The sequence below is a fragment of the Chiloscyllium plagiosum genome, unplaced genomic scaffold (genome assembly GCF_037043375.1).
Source record: "Chiloscyllium plagiosum isolate Xiang-an unplaced genomic scaffold, Cpla_swu_hap1 HiC_scaffold_4, whole genome shotgun sequence".
Classification (NCBI taxonomy): Eukaryota; Metazoa; Chordata; class Chondrichthyes; order Orectolobiformes; family Hemiscylliidae; genus Chiloscyllium; species Chiloscyllium plagiosum.
Genome location: NW_028270142.1, coordinates 146,567,436 through 146,585,725, shown reverse-complemented (window position 1 = coordinate 146,585,725; position 18,290 = coordinate 146,567,436). Strand labels below are relative to the sequence as shown.

Here is an 18,290-nt window from a genome sequence, read left to right as displayed (position 1 = left end):
ATGTGGTCTTGCCAGGTCCAGAAAGGTTTGAATCCTGGTTGTAAAGGCCCCTCTGCTTCCCCCATTACCACCAGCAGTTTCAGTTTTGCTAGGAACGGATCTTTTTTGTGTCCACGGTCAGATATTGTCAGCGGTGACCGGAAAGATATCCACGAAGTTTAAAACCAGAGTGGCCTCTTCCAGTGGTGGTAGTCCCCCCACCCCCTCCCATCACCCCACCCCCCCATTCCTCCCCCCCCCATCCCCCGATGGTGTATTGACCAGCAGGAGGCAGCACAAGGCATTCTCATTTACTCCGTGGCCACCCGGACAGTGTTCCAGGTTGTAATTATATGCACTTAGAACAAGAGCCCACCACTGAATTCAGCCTGGAGCTATGGGCAGCATGGTCTTGTCCCCTCTAAGTAGTCCCAGCAGGGTTTGTGGTCTGTTACTGTTCCAAATTTACATCGGTAAAGATAAAGATATTGTTGAACATTCTCACTCCAAAGATGACCCTCCAAATCTTCCTTCTCTACCTGAGCATGTTTGTGCTCTGCATCAGCCGAGGTCTGGGAAGCATTCACAATCAGCCAGTACTGTACGGGGAGACATGCAGGTCAGCACCAGATGATGATAGGTTTCAGAGGGTACCAATATCCTGCAGGGGGGAGTTTGCGAATGCTCTTCGGGTGGGTTTAAACTAATCCAGCAGGGGGATGGGAACCTACCTAGTTGTTCAAGTATACAGGAGGTTGAGAGTACTGAGGTCAGAAATAAGGTTTCAAGGTCGCAAGAGGGCACTGGCAAGCAAGGAGCTGGTTTTAAGTGTATCTACTTCAACACCAGGAGCATGTGGAATAAGGTGGGTGAATTTGCAGCATGGGTTGGTACCTGGGACTTCGATGTTGTGTCCATTTCGGAGACATGGCTACAGCAGGGACAGGAATGGTTGTTGCAGGTTCCGGGATTTAAGTGTTTCAGTAAGAACGGAGAAAATGATAAAAGTGGGGAGGTGTAGCATTGTTAGTCAAGGACAGTATTACAGTGGCAGAAAGGACATTTGAGGACTCGTCTACTGAGGTAGTATGGGCTGAGATTAGAAACAGGAAAGGAAGGGTCACCCTGTTGGGAGTTTTCTATAGGCCTCCGAATAGTTCCAGAGACGTAGAGGAAAGGATAGCAAAGATGATTCTCGATAGGAGTGAGACAGACAGGGTAGTTGTCATGGGGGACTTCAACTTTCCAAATATTGATTGGGAACACTATAGTACGAGTACTATAGATGGGTCAGTTTTTGTCCAGTGTGTGCAGGAGGGCTTCCTGGCACAGAATGTAGACAGGCCAACAAGGGGCAAGGCCACATTAGATTTGGTACTGGGTAATGAACCCGGCCAGGTGTTAGATTTGGAGGTAGTGATAGTGATAGTGACCACAATTCGGTTACGTTTACTTTAGCGATGGAAAGGGATAGGTATACACTGCAGGGCAAGAGTTATAGCTAGGGGAAAGGGAGTTATGATGGGATTAGGCAAGGTTTAAGATGCATGGGATGGGGAAGGAAACTGCAGGGAATGGGCACAATTGAAATGTGGAACTTATTCAAGGAACAGCTACTGTGGGTCCTTGATAAGTATGTACCTATCAGGCAGGGAGGAGGTGGTCATGAGAAGGAGCCAGGGTTTACTAAAGAAGTTGAAGCTCTTGTCAAGAGGCTTATGTGAGAATGAGGTGTGAAGGTTCAGTTAGGGGGCTTGAGTGTTATAAGTTAGCTAGGAAGGACCTAAAGAGAGAGCTAAGAAGAGCCAGGAGGGAAAGGTCATTGGTGGATAGGATCAAGGAAAACCCTACAGCTTTCTATAAGCATATCAGGAATAAAAGAATGACTAGAGAAAGATTAGGGCCAATCAAGGATAGTATTGGGAAGTTGTGCATGGAGTCAGAGGGGAGAGGGGAAGCTCTAAATGAATATTTTTCGTCAGTATTCACACTGGAAAAAGACAAAGTTGTCGAGGAGAATACTGAGATACAGCCTACTAAAATAGATGGGATTGAGGTTCATAAGGAGGAAGTGTTAGCAATTCTGGGAAGTGTGAAAACAGATAAGTCCCCTGGGATGGATGGGATTTATCCCAGGATTCTCTGGGAAGCCAGGGAGGAGATTGCTGAGCCTTTAGCTTAGATCTTTATGACATCATTGTCTACAGTATTAGCAGCAGAAGACTGGAGGATAGCAAATGTTGTTCCCTTGTTCAATAAGGGGATGAGAGCCAACCCTGATAATTATAGACCAGTGAGCCTTACTTCAGTTGTGGGTAAAGTGTTGGAAAAGGTTATGAGGGATAGGATTTATAATCATCTAGAAAGGAATAAATTGATTAGGGATAGTCAACACGGTTTTGTGAAGGGTAGGTTGTGCCTCACAAACCTTATTGAGTTCTTTGAGAAGGTGACCAAACAGGTAGATGAGGGTAAAGCAGTTGATGTGGTGTATATGGATTTCAGTAAAGCATTTGATAAGGTTCTCCATGGGAGGCTATTGCATGGGATTTAGGGTGATTTTGCGATTTGGGTAAGAAATTGGCTAGCTGAAAGAAGACAAAGGGTGGTGGTTGATAGGAAATGTTCATCCTGGAGTTCAGTTACTAGTGGTGTACCGCAAGGATCTATTTTGGGGTCACTGGTTTTGTCATTTTTATAAATGACCTGGCTCAGGGTGTAGAAGGGTGGGTTAGTAAATTTGCGGATGACACTAAGGTCGGAGAGTTGTGGATAGTGCCAAAGGATATTGTTGGTTATAGAGAGACATAGATAAGCTGCAGAGCCGGGCTGGGAGGTGGCAAATGAGTTTAATGTGGAAAAGTGTGAGGTAATTCACTTTGGACGGAGTAACAGGAATGCAGAGTGCTGGGCAAGATTCTTGGTGGTGTAGATAAACAGAGAAATCTCAGTGCCCATGTGCATAGATCCCTGAAAGTTGCCACCCAGCAAGGGTGGCTAATAATGCATACGGTGTGTTAGCTTTTATTAGTAGAGGAATTGAGTTTTGGAGCCATGAGGACATGTTGCAGCTGTACAAAACTCTTGTGCGGCCGCACCTGGAGTATTGTGCAGAGTTCTGGTCACCACATTATAGGAAGGATGTGGAAGCTTTGGAAAGGGTTCAGAGGAGACTTACTAGGATGTTCCCTGGTATGGAGGGAGGGTGTTACGAGGAGAGGCTGAGGGACTTGAGGCTGTTTTTGTTAGAGAGAAGGTTGAGAGGTGACTTATTAGAGACATATAAGACAATCCGAAGGTTAGATAGGGTGGACAGGGAGAGCCTTTTTCCTTGGATGGTGATGGCTAGCACGAGGGGACATAGCTTTAAACTCAGAGGTGATCGATATAGGATAGTCGTCAGAGTAGTTGCTTTACTCAGAGAGTAGTAGGGGCATGGAACACCCTCCCTACAACAGTAATAGACTCACCAACTTCAAGGACATTTAAATGGTCATTGGATAAACTGGAACCGTGGAGGTTAATGGGTTTCAGATTGGTTTCATAGTTGGTGCAACATCAAGGGCCCAAGGGCCTGTACTGCACTGTAATGTTCTATGACAGCTGCTTCTTCCCCTCCCTCTTGGTTACGTGACCAATTCCAAGGCTGGCCCTTTTCAGTAGCAGGTGTAAGGGTGCCGAGATGGAGGCCAGTTTATGTAGGAATTTTCCGTAATAATTTCCATTAGCCCAAGGAAAAGACCCAAGCTCTGGGACAGATATGGGAGCCAGGGCTCCTTTGATCGCCCTCACTTGACCTTCCAATGGGGGGTAACTCAGTCTTGTCGACTCTGTAACTGAAGTAGGTCACTTGCAGTGCCTGGAACACACATTGTTCCCTTCGAAGGCGTTTGCCTGCCTGGGAGCAACGTCTAATCACTATATCCATGTTCTCTCAGTGCTCCTTATTGGCTTTCCCTTTTATTAGCATGTCATCCAGATAAATGGTGATCTGGGGAAGACCTTGTAAAATGTTCTCCATCATCTGTTGAAAAACGGCACAGGCTGATGATATGGCTGTCTCATAGATCAGTACAAACCCTTCTGGGGTGTTAACTGTAGCGTACGTCCGGGAATCCCCATCTAACTACAATTGCAGGTACACCCCATAGCTGATGTCCAGCATCATGAAGGACAGCCCCCCTGTCAGCTTTGTGTATGAATCCTGTATGCCAGACACTAGGTATTTATCCAGCTGCGAGAAGAGGTTTACTGTTTGTTTAAAATCCCCACAAAGGTGAACCGACCGTCGGGTTTCACAATCACTACGACCGGTGCTGCCCATTCCCCAAACTGGGCTGGTTTGAGGATTCCTTCACTTTCCAACCTCCTGGTTTCTGTCTCCACTTTTGCCTGTGAGGCAAATGGCACTGGGTGGGCCGTGCAGAATCCTGGGAGTGCATCCTGGTCAATATGCAAGATGGTCTTGGCCTTTTGACAGTCCTTAGACATTCCTGATAAATGTCTGGGTATTTGATTAGGACTCCACTCAAGCAGCAATTTTCTAATTGAGAAGTATTAAGCCAATCAAGGTGACTCTTTCTCACCCAGTTTCACTCCATTACATTTGGGCCAGAGCCTTTTACTAGAATCAGTGCGAACTGAACCAGCTGCTTCCCATAACAGACCGGACTGAAGTTGTCCTGTTACTCTGTAACGGTTCCCCGGTACAGGGTCTCAGTCTAGCCAAGGTCTCAAACAAACTTAAGGGTAAAAATCTGGATCAAATTTTGTTAAAGACTGGCTCTGCAATCATTTACACAGACACACCAGTATTGACCTCCATTAGAACTGGCTGACCATTTAACCAGATGTTTATTTTAATTGGCTCTGACTTGGACATTGCTGAACAATGTAACCGTTCCAATTCAATTCCAGTGGGACTTCCTTGCTGTCTTTTATTTTAGATTATATTAGATTCCCTACAGTGTGGAAATAGGCCCTTCAGCCCAACCAGTCCATACCGACCCTCCGAAGAGTAACCCACCCAGACCCGTTCTCCTCTGACTAATGCACCTAATGTGGGATACTTGCCTTTATTAGGCAAGATACTGAGTACAAGAGCAAAGAGGTTTTATGTACATAATGTTGGCTAGGTCAGAGCCAGAGTACGGTGTACAGTTCTAGTCACCACAGGATAGTGAGAATGTGATGCAGTGAAGACAGTGCTGAGGAGGATGAAGAGAATGTTGTGTGGATGGAGCATTTCAGCAATGAAGAGGGACTAGACAGGCTTTCCTTAGAGCAGAAAGACTGAGAAGGGACCTGATTGAGGTATACCAAGTTATGAAGGCCAGACATAGAGCAGGTAGGGAGAAACTCTTCCCCTTAGTACATTAGATTATAGTGAGTGAATACCTTACTGTGGGGTTTTAAGAAGTTCTGCTTCCCTACTCGCCTATAGACAGACATTAGGGACAATCCTGGAAACATTTAGGACAAGAAATTGGATGGTTTTACCAGAATTTGTTGAAGTTAAATTCAATGCTGAGGTTTCTGCCCATAACAACAGCCCAGGATTTGGTATACTCAATAACCAGGGGAGATGGACTGAAGCTAAGGAACAGAAGATTTACAGGAGATTTGAGGAAAAACCTTTTCATCTGGAACTCACTGCCTGAAAGAGTGGTAGAGGCAGGAACCATTAAAACACTGAAGAATTATTTGGAAGTGCACTGATATGTGAGAGAGTACGAGGTTTGTGTGCCAAGCGCTGGGAGATGGAATGAGATGGATGGATTTTTGACGACTGGTATGGATAGGAGGGGCTGAACAGTCACTTTCTGACTGCATTACACACAATGAAAGTAAGGAAGAGCAGAGCACGTGTCACTGAGTATCAGCATGACTCAGTCCCCCAGCAACCTTAACATCAGACAGCCTGAGAGAAAGAGAGACCAAACACTGAGCTGCCAAGGCAGGATACTCTCTGTGTCCCAGAGGTCAAATAAACAGTCTCACACAGCAGGTTCCAAGTTAGCTTTTAGTCACAAAACATTTCTCTTTGAAAAACAAATCAATCGAAGCACAGGAGGAGGCAAAGTGCTATTCAAAATAAAGCTACCTCTCCTTCCAGTCTAACCAGCAGCTCCCAAGGAAAGCTTATGGTGAAAGGGGGCAAAGCTTATAGACCCTTCCTCATCAGCAGAAATCAATCGTGTGACCCAGAAAATGGCAAACCTAGAACCCCCGAAATGAAGCGTACTACGCAGAGCTCAGCAGCAGCACCGTGAGTGCAGCCTGTGTTATTCAGAACAGTTTCCAATTACAGGAATCCCCATCAGAGTCCTACTACCCCAGGGCACAGACAGAATGAGGTTAGAGAGAGAGTAAAGCTCCCTCTCCTCTGTCCCCATCAAACACTCCCAGGACAGGGGCAGCACAGGGTTAGAGAGAGAACAAAGCTTCCTCTCCACTGTTCCCCACCAAACATTCTGAGCTAAGGGACAGCGTAAGGTCAGATAGAGTAAAGCTCCTTCTACACCATCCCCCTCAAACACTCCAAGCTCAGAGACAGCATGGTGTTAGATACAGTGTAAAGTTCCCTCCAAACTGTCCCTAACAAACACTCCCAGGACAGGGACAGCGCAGGATTAGATATAGTCTGCATTTAGAGTTGTCTTTTTACGGATGGCCTACTTCAGGACTCTGACTGGGTGTAAAATTAAGGGCATTGATAGGGGAATAGGTGAGCAAACTGCAAAACCAGAAGTGCAGCAACTGAATGAAGATCAGGCTAAATGCGAGGAAGTTCCTTTCCACACTGATTCTCTGAGCGAGAGAGAGTGAGGCTCCTCACTCCTGATACCCGTTTTGATTGCACCAAGGGGGGGGGGGGGGGGGGTGTCTTGTGCTGCGGAGTCACTACCCCTCCTCCTCGCCCCCTCCTCCTCCAGCCGGCCCGTCAATCCTCAGCCGTCAGCTCCTCGTCGGAGACCTGGTCAGGGGAGTGGGTGTGCAGGTTGTTGACCCGGATGCTGGTGATGCCAGGGCAGGATGCCATGAGGCTGCTGATGGCAGGCAGTGTGACTCCTGTCCCATCGAGGTTAAGCTGACTCACGCTGGTCTGGCTGACATACTTCAGACCTAGAAGGCAGAGCACACAAACGGGCATCAGTCAGCTCTGACAGAATAATCAGTGCCAGCCTCTGGCCACTCCAGCAAAGTTCACGATGCAACTTCCTATGGCATTATTAAGGGATGGCAGCAGGGGAGCTGGCTGCCGAACATCCTCCTCAGCAGTAGCATGTTCCTGCTCTGTAACTCCATTCTTTCATCTCACTTGTTCTTCACTGAATCCCTCCCTCTTACAACTCAAAGATTGGGCCTCCTGTTCCCCATGCTAAATCTTGTTTATTTAATTGTGTTCTCCATCTGTCAGTAACCACAAATAACCAACTCCGTCCCCACCCTTTCATCATTTTGATAACACAAGTAGTCCTAGGAGGCCATTTGGCCCCTTCAAGCCTGCCTCACCATTTAACTTCACTCCTCAATCTCCTCTGTTCTAACAGAATCTCCGCACAGCAGTCATTTCCTGGTGTTTCTGCACAGACTTCCCTCTCTCACTACGGCCTTCTGAGAGTGTGCAACTCAAAACTACATGCAATGCCCCAAACAGCTCACCCCAATCCCCTTCAGGGCTCTTTCCAACCCAGGCCTTTCCAGGAGGCAGGCAAAATTCCATCAACTAAACCCAGCCCTGTCTTCTTGGCAGCACTGAGCAAGTTACCTTACCTTGGGATATTATTTCACAGGGTGCCCAACACACAAATCCTTCGATCTGGACAGACGACCAGCTTCAGGCTAACATCATTATCCAGATTTAATTACAAATTGTGAAAAATGGGCAACACCATGTGAAAGAGGAGAAACATGAGCTAATCAGTCCAGCTCAATAAGCCATGGGATTGTCATGACAATTAACAGCAAGAAATTACAGCGTGGATCACGTCGTGGGAGTTTCAAAATGTTCATGACAGTGAAGCCATCACATAGACTGAAAACATTACAGTAACTGGACAGTAACAACCGACAGATATCCAGCCTACCATCCTGACAGTCCCATGATACAAACTAGAGTGGTCACTCAATCACAGTGATCTCTCTCTTCCGATCAGTCAGTGATGGGGTCAGGAAATCTACAGTGGCTGGGCCAAATGGCCTTCTTCTATACCATAAATATTCTGTGATTCTGTGGGAGAGATATAATGGAACCCGAGCTCAAACATCACCTGTTCCTCCTGAGCACGGTGCACTTCTTATTCACTTACAGGATATGTGTGTGTATGTGTGTGTGTGTGCGCGCGCGCGCGGCTGTGTGTCTGTGTGTGTGTGCCTGTGCGTGCGTGCGCGGCTGTGTGTCTGTGTGTGTGCGCCTGTGCGTGCGTGCGCGGCTGTGTGTCTGTGTGTGTGCGCCTGTGCGTGCGTGCGCGGCTGTGTGTCTGTGTGTGTGCGCGCCTGTGTGTGCGTGTGCGCGCGGCTGTGTGTTTGTGTGTGTGCGCCTGTGCGTGCGTGCGCGGCTGTGTGTCTGTGTGTGCGCGCCTGTGTGTGCGTGTGCGCGCGGCTGTGTGTTTGTGTGTGTGTGTGTGCGCGCGCGGCTGTGTGTTTGTCTGTGTGTGTGTGTTACTGGCTGTGGGAAACATGTGAACATTGAGAGGTTATGCACTCTGGTGGGAAGAATAGAAGCACAGACTATTTTCTAACTGCGGAAAGGCTTCAGAAGGCTGAAGCACAAAGGGCCTTGGGAATCCTAGTTCAGGATTCTCTTCAGGTTAACATTGCAGGTTCAGATTGCAATCAGGAAATCAAAGTCAGCATTCATTTTGAGAAGGACCTTGGAGGCTATACAGGGCTCTGGTCAGACCATGTATGGAATACTGAGCAGTTTTGGGCTCCGTATTGAAGGAAGGACGGACATGCGGGCATTAGAGTGGTGCAGAGGAGGTTTACAAGAATAATCCCAGGATGAAGGGCTTGTCATATGAGGAGCACTTGAAGACTCTGGGTCTATACTCAATGCAGCCTAGAAGGGCTGAAACTTATAGAATACTGAGAGCCCTGGATGGAGTGGGCATGGAGAAGATGTTTCCACCAGGAGACAGTAGGACCTGAGGGCACAGCCTCAGGGTGATGGGAACTGAGATGAGGAGGAAGTGTTTCAGGGAGAGGGTAGGGAATCTGTGGAACTCATTGCTGCAGAAGGCCATGGAGGCCAACTCACTGAGTGTATTTAAGACAGAGATAGATAGATTTGCATTTAGTAATGGGGATCAAGGGTTATGGAGAGAAGGCAGGAGGATGGGGTTGAGAACAATTACAGCCACAACTGAATAACGAAGCAGACCTGAGAGTCTGCATAGCCTAATTCTGCTCCTATACCTTATGGATGTATGTGTCCCTGGCTCAGTTAAAGAGTTACTACCCATCCTTAGTTGCTGAGCTGCCGTCTGGAACCGCTGCAGTCCATGTGCTGTAGATAAACCCACAATTCTCTGAGGGAGGGAATTCCAGGATTCTAACCCAGCAACATTGAAGGAATGGTGAGTGGCTTGATGGGGAACTTGCAGGTTGTGGTGTTCCCATGTATCTAATGCCCTTGATGGTAGTGGGGATGGGTTTGGGAGGTACTGTCCAAGGAGCCTTGGTGAATTTCTACAGTGCATCTTGTCAATAATACACATTGGATCTTGCTTGATTTGGAGTGAGCACGTACAGGTGAGAACACCAATGTTCCCTTGAAGTTGAGCACGTATGCAGCCGCTCCACGAGTCCATCCACAGCTCGTTCTGGAAGGTCATGCCAAGCACAGACCCCAGAGATCCACACCGAAGAAAAACAATTTACTGGGAATGCTGGTGACTGGTATGTGTGTGTGAGATAGAGAGTATGAGAGAGAGAGAGAGAGAGAGAGAGAATGACGGGGGTGGTTTGGGGAAAAAGAGTGTGTGTGTGTGTGTGTGAGAGTAAGAGTGTGTGCATGTGTGTGTGTGTAAGAATGCGCATGTGTGTGTGAGAGTATGGTGTGTATGAGAGAGAGTGAATGAGTGAGCGAGTGAGTGAGAGAGCGCGAGTGAGAGAGAGTGTGGTGTGTGTGTGTGTGAGAGAGAGGGAGAGAGTGTGAGGAAGAGAGAGTGACAGAGTGTGAGAGTGAGTGTGAGAGGGTCAGAGTGAGTTAGATTTAAAGAGAGAGCAAGTGCGAGAGACTGCAAGAGAGATAGAGTACGAGAGAGAGCAAGAGTGTGAGAAAGTGAGTGTGAGAGAGTGAACAAGAGTGAGCGAGAGTCAGAGTGTGTGAGAGATTGTATGACAGAGAGAGACAGAGGGTGTGAGAGAGTGTGAGAGAGATAGAGTGTGTCAGAGAGAGAGATAGAGTGAGAGAGAGAGAGTGAGTGAGAGAGAGTGAGACTGAGAGAAAGATAGAGAGTGTGAGAGAAAGTGTGAGACAGAGTGGGAGAGAGAGTGGGAGAGAGAGTGAGAGGCACAGAGTGGGACAGAGCATGTGTGTATGTGTGAGAGAGAGAGAGAGTGTGTGAGAGAGTGTGAGACAGAGTGTGAGAGAGAGAGTGTGTGAAAGAGAGAGTGAGAGAGACAGAGAGTGAGAGACAACGTGGGAGAGAGAGTGTGAGAGAGAGATAGAGAGTGCACGCATGTCACAAAGCTAGTCTCTTTTTTTTTAAAACTAAAAGCTGTTCCTTGGCTCAAGGACACTCTGTCCCTGATTTTTTCAGAGGGGCAATATACTGGGCCGGGCTCCGATCAATCTGGTTTGGTACAGAGATGAAAAGGATTTTGAGAGGCCTTTTGTTTATATGTAAACTGATGAGACTTCAGGCCAAAGTGGTCATGATTTAGAAGTGACCTGTATAATGAAAGGGGAGTGGTCAGCTCTCCAGCTGGGCAGTTTTAGTTCAGTCTTGAACTGGTTGGAAGTTCAACAGGGAGTTATGTGGAAACTCTCTCACTCTCTTTTCTGCCCTTCAACTTCAACCTGTAAGCATATATTCCATTTATACTGGTTATTAAGGGAGTTTGCTAATTGGGACTGTTGTGTATATCCGGAACAACATAATTGAGTCTAGCTGGATAGGCTGAGTTCTGCAGGGGTTCTTTATTCCGCTCTTTGTGTAATTTTGTGAATAGATTTTTGTCTGTTTTAAAGTCTAGTAGCCAACCTAGCTATCCTACTCCAGGTAATTTTCACTGTACACTTACTGAAACAAATTGCAAAGTTATGGTCTGAGCTGCCTGCTTAAGAATGTTTTGGGTGGCGAGTTTTGAGAAGACTTGTAGCTCAGGTTGAGGTTTTGGATATAGGTTTGCTCGCTGAGCTGGAAGGTTCATTTCCAGATGTTTCATTACCTTACTAGGTAACATCTTCAGTGGACCTCAGGCAAAGCAATGCTGACAATTCCTGCTTTCTATTCTATAAATAGAAATGAACCTTTCAGCTCAGCGAGCAAACCTACATCCAATGTTTTGAGTGGTCTGGCCTGGTCCACAACAGACTGGGGGCTCTTTGCGGGATTTTAAACAGAGACTGGTAGGTGCTAGTGTCTTTATTTGGGTGTTGATTTGGTTGGGGAGACAAAGCTTGGGATAGGAACGGCTCTCTCAGTCACCAAGTGTTTTCTGGATTTGGATGCGGCGTCTTTGCAAAAAGTGAATATAACCAAGTTGCAAGTATTAACAGGGAAGCTGGAATTGGAACTGCCTGCTTCAGTGAGGAAAGGAGAGATAATTACAGCAGTAGCTCAGCATTTAAACTTGCTGAAGAAACCATCAGAATCTATAGAGATGGCAAGGATTCAACTGCAAATGAAGCAGCTTGAGTCAGAGGCGAGAGATAAGGAAAAGGCAGCAGAAATTAAACAGCTTGAGATACAATTAAAAGCAAAAGAGAGGGAAAAGAGAGAGAGCAGAGAAAGAAAAAGAGAGAGCTTTTGAACTTCAAAAACTGCCACTTTTAAAAAGGAAAGTCAGCTTAAAAGGCTGGAGATTAAGGCTGAGGGAAGGCTCAGTGAGGAAGTAGTGTGAACTCATGGGGAAGAGCAGAGAGTTAAAATGGCAAGGTTAGCAGCTGAAGGGGCTGAAGATTATGAGCTGGTCCATAAAACAAGGTTTGGCTTCCAGAATCAATTTCAATCCATGAGGGATCGAAACTCGGGCATAGAGAAATCCTCACCTGGAGAGGGAAAGGTAGATCCCAGTGAAGATGATAAGGATAACTTACCACAGGGTAAAAAAGAAACCCTCGAGGGGGACAAAGAAGTTAAAAAGCTCTGGTGTTTTCATTGTAATAAAGTGGGCCACACAAAATCATAGTGTTGGTGGGCTAGGAGAAAGCCAGATGTAGGAAAACCAGACAAGCCTGGGAGTTTTGTTGGACTAGTAACAAAAAGCACTAGGGAAGTTAGACAACTGCCTCAGAGTGAACAAGCTGATCAGAGGTTGGTTAACGAGGAAGTGCCTGATCAGCTTAAAAAATGTACATGCGAGGGTAAAGTTTATTCACATAGCCCAGGGGTAATAGGTAAGGAGTTTACAATATCAAGGGAACAGGATCCTCTCAGTCTGTAATGCTGAAGGAAGAGGATATATGCACTCCTGAGGGACTGTTGCCAAAAAAGGTACTGGTAACAGGAATCCCTGGTGAGACAAAAAGTGCTCAATTATGTAAAGTGAGGCTGGAGGAGAAAGTGAGGTCTGCAGACGCTGGAGATCAAAGCTGAAACTTTATTGCTGGAACAGCACAGCAGGTCAGGCAGCATCTAGGGAACAGAAGATTCGACGTTTCGGGCACATGCCCTTCCTCATTATTATTATTATTATGTAAAGTGAGGCTACAGAGTCCAGAGAGGAGTGGAGAATCTGTGGTAGGAGTATTGGACAAACTCTCAGCTCCAGGAATACAACTTGCCCTTGCAAATGATATCACTGATTCACCGGTAGGCGTGCTGCCTACTGTAGTTGAAAAGCCAGTGGTGACACAGGCAACTGAAGAAATGAAGGATCTTTAGGAATTTTCCTGAACACAGAGGCACAAGCTGAAGAAGGAGAGATCAAAAGGCCCAGATAAGGAAGCTGACATAGCGTTATCCAAAACTTTCTTTGATCAGCTAAGTGGGGCAGAGAAGGAGCAAATAGGTAAACATGCCAGTATCTGTAGCTCTGCTAAACTGAGTGAATTACAGCAGAAAGATGACAACTTAAAACAGTTATATCAAAAGGCATATACAGAGGAGAGTGAATGCCTTCCTGTGTGTTATTACTTAACAAATGATGTGTTAATGAGGAAATGGAGACAATCACACATTCAAGCAGATGAGAAATGGGTAGAGATTCATCAAATTATTTTGCCAGTAGGGTATAGAAAGGAGATGCTGCGAGTGTCGCATGAGCTACCACTTGGTGGTCATTTAGGGGTGAGGAAAACACAGACTAAAATACAAAGGCATTTTTACTGGTCTGGACTACACAGAGATGTGGTTGAGTTTTGCCAGATGTGTCATAGATGTCAGCTAATCGGAAAACCACAGACTGTAACAACACCTGCACAGTTAATACCTATTCTAGCATTTGAGGAACCTTTCATAACAGCCTTGATTGATTGCATACCTACCTCAAACAAGAAGTGGGAATAAGTATTTATGAACAATAATGGATATGTCTTCTAGATTTCTCGAGGCAATCCTATTAAGCAACATCACAGCTAATTGGGTCTTAGAAGAACCACTTAATTTTTTTTTACTAGTTACGGACTACCAATAGAATACAGTCAGATCAAGGGTCAAACGTCACTTCCGAACTATTCAAGGAGGTTACGGATAACTTGGGAATAAAGCAATTCAAATCTACTGCATACCACCCGGAATCACAGGGAGCCCGAGAGAGATGGCATCAAACACTAAAGACCATGTTGAGGGTGTTTGGTCAGGATTATCCAGATGATTGGGATAAGGGAGTTCCGATTGTACTTTTTGCAATCAGAGATGCACCGAATGAATCGACCAAATTCAATCCATTTGAAATAATTTTTGGGCATGAAGTAAGAGAACCATTAAAACTGATTAAGGAGAAGTTAATAAGGCAGAATTCAGACTGGACAATGTGTCAGATTTTAGAGAACGATTAAATAGAGCTGGAGAGTTGGCTAGACGGCATTTAAAAGTATTACAACATACAACAAAACAGGAAGCAGATATGAAATCACAAATTCACAACTTTGCAGTTGGGGATAAGACAATAGACAATAGATGCAGGAGTAGGCCATTCTGCCCTTCGAGCCTGCACCACCATTCAATATGATCATGGCTGATCATCCTCAATCAGTATCCTGTTCCTGCCTTATCTCCATAACGCTTGATTTCACTATTCTTGAGAGCTCTATCCAACTCTTTCTTAAATGAATCCAGAGAGTGGGCCTCCACTGCCCTCTGGGGCAGAGCATTCCACACAGCCACCACTCTCTGGGTGAAGAAGTTTCTCCTGAGCTCTGTCCTAAATGGTCTACCCCGTATTTTTAAGCTGTGTCCTCTGGTTCGGCACTCACCCATCAGCGGAAACATGTTTCCTGCCTCCAGAGTGTCCAATCCTTTAATAATCTTATATGTCTCAATCAGATCCCCTCTCAATCTTCGAAACTCAAGGGTATACAAGCCCAGTCGCTCCAGTCTTTCAGCGTAAGGTATTGGTGTCACCTCCAGTAACAGGCGAACCTTTAAAAGCAAGGTTTAGTGGACCTTACCAAATCGAGAGGAAATTGAGTAAGGTGAACGACTTGGTAAGGACTCCAGACAAGAAGAAATCTCAGTCTGTCATGTGAATGTGCTCAAAAGGTATTTTGATTGGGAAGGAAAGCAGGAGGAGAAGCTGTTAATGATTACAGTACAGAAGGAAGAACCACGTTCAGAGGATTCCGAATTGGATATTCCTCAAATCAAATTGGACAATGAGGAAGTTGTCAAAAATGGGGATGAATTATTGAGTTACCTTCCACAAGAAAATGGAAATGACCTGAAAGAGATATTACTATCACATGGGGAGATATGCGGAAACAAACTGGGAAGTACTAACTTAATTGTGCATGATGTAGATATAGGAGATGCTGTTCTGATTAAGCAACATCCTTATAGGATTAACCCTCTAATGTTGGCACAGGTTCATAAGGAGATAGAGAGAATGCTCCAAGATGGCATGATGGAAGTGAGTTACAGTGACGGGAGCTCAACCATAGTCAAGGTGCCAAAGCCAGATGGCACCCAATGGTTATGTGGGGACTATCGTAAACACCATTACTAAGACTGATCCATATTCTATTCTGTGGTTGGAGGGTCATGTCAATAAAGTGGGACAAACAACTTACATTTCTAAGTTGGATTTGCTCAGAGACTACTGGCAGGTACCTCTGTCAGAGAGAGCAAAGGCAGTTTCGGCATATGTAACACCAGATGGACCGTATCAGTTTAAAGTCATGCTATTTGGTATGAAAAACACTCCGGTCACATTTCAGAGACTAATATAGAACATAGAACAATACAGCACAGAACAGGCCCTTCGGCCCACGATGTTGTGCCGAACATTTGTCCTAGCTTAAGCACCTATCCATGTACCTATCCAATTGGCACTAAAAGGTCACCAATGATTCTGACTCTGCCACTCCCACAGGCAGCACATTCCATGCCCCCACCACTCTCTGGGTAAAGAACCTACCCCTGACATCCCCCCTATACCTTCCACCCTTCACCTTAAATTTATGTCCCCTTGTAACACTCTGTTGTACCCGGGGGAAAAGTCTCTGGCTGTCTACTCTATCTATTCCTCTGATCATCTTATAAACCTCTATCAAGTCACCCCTCATCCTTCGCCGTTACAATGAGAAAAGGCCTAGCACTCTCAACCTATCCTCGTACAACCTATTCTCCATTCCAGGCAACATCCTGGTAAATCTCCTCTGCACCCTCTCCAAAGCTTCCACATCTTTCATAAAGTGAGGCGACCAGAACTGCACACAGTACTCCAAATGTGGCCTTACCAAGGTCCTATACAGCTGCAACATCACCTCACGACTCTTGAATTCAATCTCTCTGCTGATGAACGCTAATACACCATAGGCCTTCTTACAAGCTCTATCCACCTGAGTGACAACTTTCAAAGATCTATGAACATAGACCCCAAGATCCCTCTGTTCCTCCACCTCACTAAGAACCCTACCGTTAACCCTGTATTCCGCAATCGTATTTGTCTTTCCAAAATGGACAACCTCACACTTGGCAGGGTTGAACTCCATCTGCCACTCCTCAGCCCAGCTCTGCATCATATCTAAGTCCCTTTGCAGCCGACAACAGCCCTCCTCACTATCCACAACTCCACCAATCTTCGTATCATCTGCAAATTTACTGACCCACCCTTCGACTCCCTCATCCAAGTCATTAATAAAAATTACAAACAGCAGAGGACCCAGAACTGATCCCTGCGGAACTCCACTTGTAACTTGTAACTCCAGGCTGAATATTTACCATCTACCACCACTCTGACTTTGATCGGTTAGCCAGTTCTCTATCCAACGGGCCAAATTTCCGACTATGCATTGCCTCCTGACTTTCCGCATAAGCCTACCACGGGGAACCTGATCAAATGCCTTACTAAAATCCACGTACGCTACATCCACTGCTCTACCCTCATCCACATGCTTGGTCACCTCCTCAAAGAATTCAATAAGACTTGTAAGGCAAGACCTACCCTTCACAAATCCGTGCTGGCTGTCCCTAATCAAGCAGTGTCTTTCCAGATACTCATAAATCCTATCCCTCAGTACCCTTTCCATTACTTTGCCTACCACCGAAGTAAGACTGACTGGCCTGTAATTCCCGGGGTTATCCCTATTCCCTTTTTTGAACAAAGGCACAACATTCGCCACTCTCCAGTCCCCTGGTACCACCCCCGTTGACAGTGAAGACAAAAAGATCATTGCCAACGGCTCTGCAATTTCCTCTCTTGCTTCCCACATAACCCCATGATATATGCCGTCAGGCCCGGGGACTTGCCTATCCTCAAGTTTTTCAAAATGCCCAACACATCTTCCTTCCTAACAAGTATCTCCTCTATCTTACCAGTCCATTTCATACCCTCCCCATCAACAATACGGTCCCTCTCATTTGTAAATACTGAAGAAAAGTACTCATTCAAGACCTCTCCTATCTCTTCCGACTCAATACACAGTCTCCCACTACTGTCCTTGATCGGACCTACCTTTGTTCTCGTCATTCTCATGTTTCTCACATACGCATAAAAGGCCTTGGGGTTATCCTTGATCCTACCCGCCAAAGATTTTTCATGCCCTCTCTTAGCTCTCCTAATCCCTTTCTTCAGCTCCCACCTGGCTATCTTGTATCCCTCCAACACTCTGTCTGAACCTTGTTTCCTCAACCTTATGTAAGCCTCCTTCTTCCTCTTTACTAGACATTCAACCTCCCTCATCAACCAAGGTTCCCTCACACAACCATCTCTTGCCTGCCTAACAAGTACATACATATCAAGGACATGTCGTATCTGTTCCTTGAAAAAGTTCCACATTTCAATGACATCCTTCCCTGACAGCCTATGCTCCCAACCTATGCTCCTCAGATCCTGTCTTGCAGCATTGTATTTACCCTTCCCCCAATTGTAAAACCTGCCTTGTTGCATGCACCTATCTCTCTCCATAACCAAGGTGAAAGTCACAGAATTGTGGTCACCATCACCAAAATGCTCACCCACTAACAAGCCCATCACTTGTCCCGGTTCGTTACCGAGTACCAAATCCAATATGGCCTCCCCTCTGGTCGGACAATCTACATACTGTGTTAGAAAAGCTTCCTGGACACACTGCACAAACACCGCCCCATCCAATCTACTTGATCTAAAGAGCTTCCAATCAATATTTGGGAAGTTGAAATCGCCCATGACTACTACCCTCTGGCTTCTGCACCTTTCCAAAATCTGTTTCCCAATCTGTTTCTCCACATCTCTGCTGCTATTGGGGGGCCTATAGTAAACACCCAACAAGGTGACTGCTCCTTTCCTATTTCTGACTTCAGCCCATACTACCTCCAAAGGCAGATCCCCCTCGAACTGCCTTTCTCAGCCGTTATACCATTTCTAATTAGCAACGCCACCCCCCCCCCCTCCATTTTTACCACCCCCCCCTAATCTTACTGAAACATCTGTAACCAGGAACCTCCAACAACTATTTCTGTCCTTCTTCTATCCACGTTTCCGTGATGGCCACAACA

At 46.0% G+C, this 18,290-nt stretch overlaps 1 protein-coding gene across 2 annotated transcripts in view; it reads right to left on the bottom strand.

Moving 5' to 3' along the window:
- Positions 1-5,987: 5,987 nt before the first annotated feature.
- Positions 5,988-18,290, bottom strand: part of LOC122548758 (uncharacterized) — an 81,316-nt gene continuing 69,013 nt past the window's right edge. For both annotated transcript variants that reach the window (XM_087986768.1, XM_087986769.1), the window contains one exon: positions 5,988-7,104. In XM_087986768.1, the coding sequence (XP_087842894.1) occupies positions 6,923-7,104 (182 nt within the window). In that variant the 3' untranslated portion in view covers positions 5,988-6,922. The remainder of the gene's footprint in view (positions 7,105-18,290) is intronic.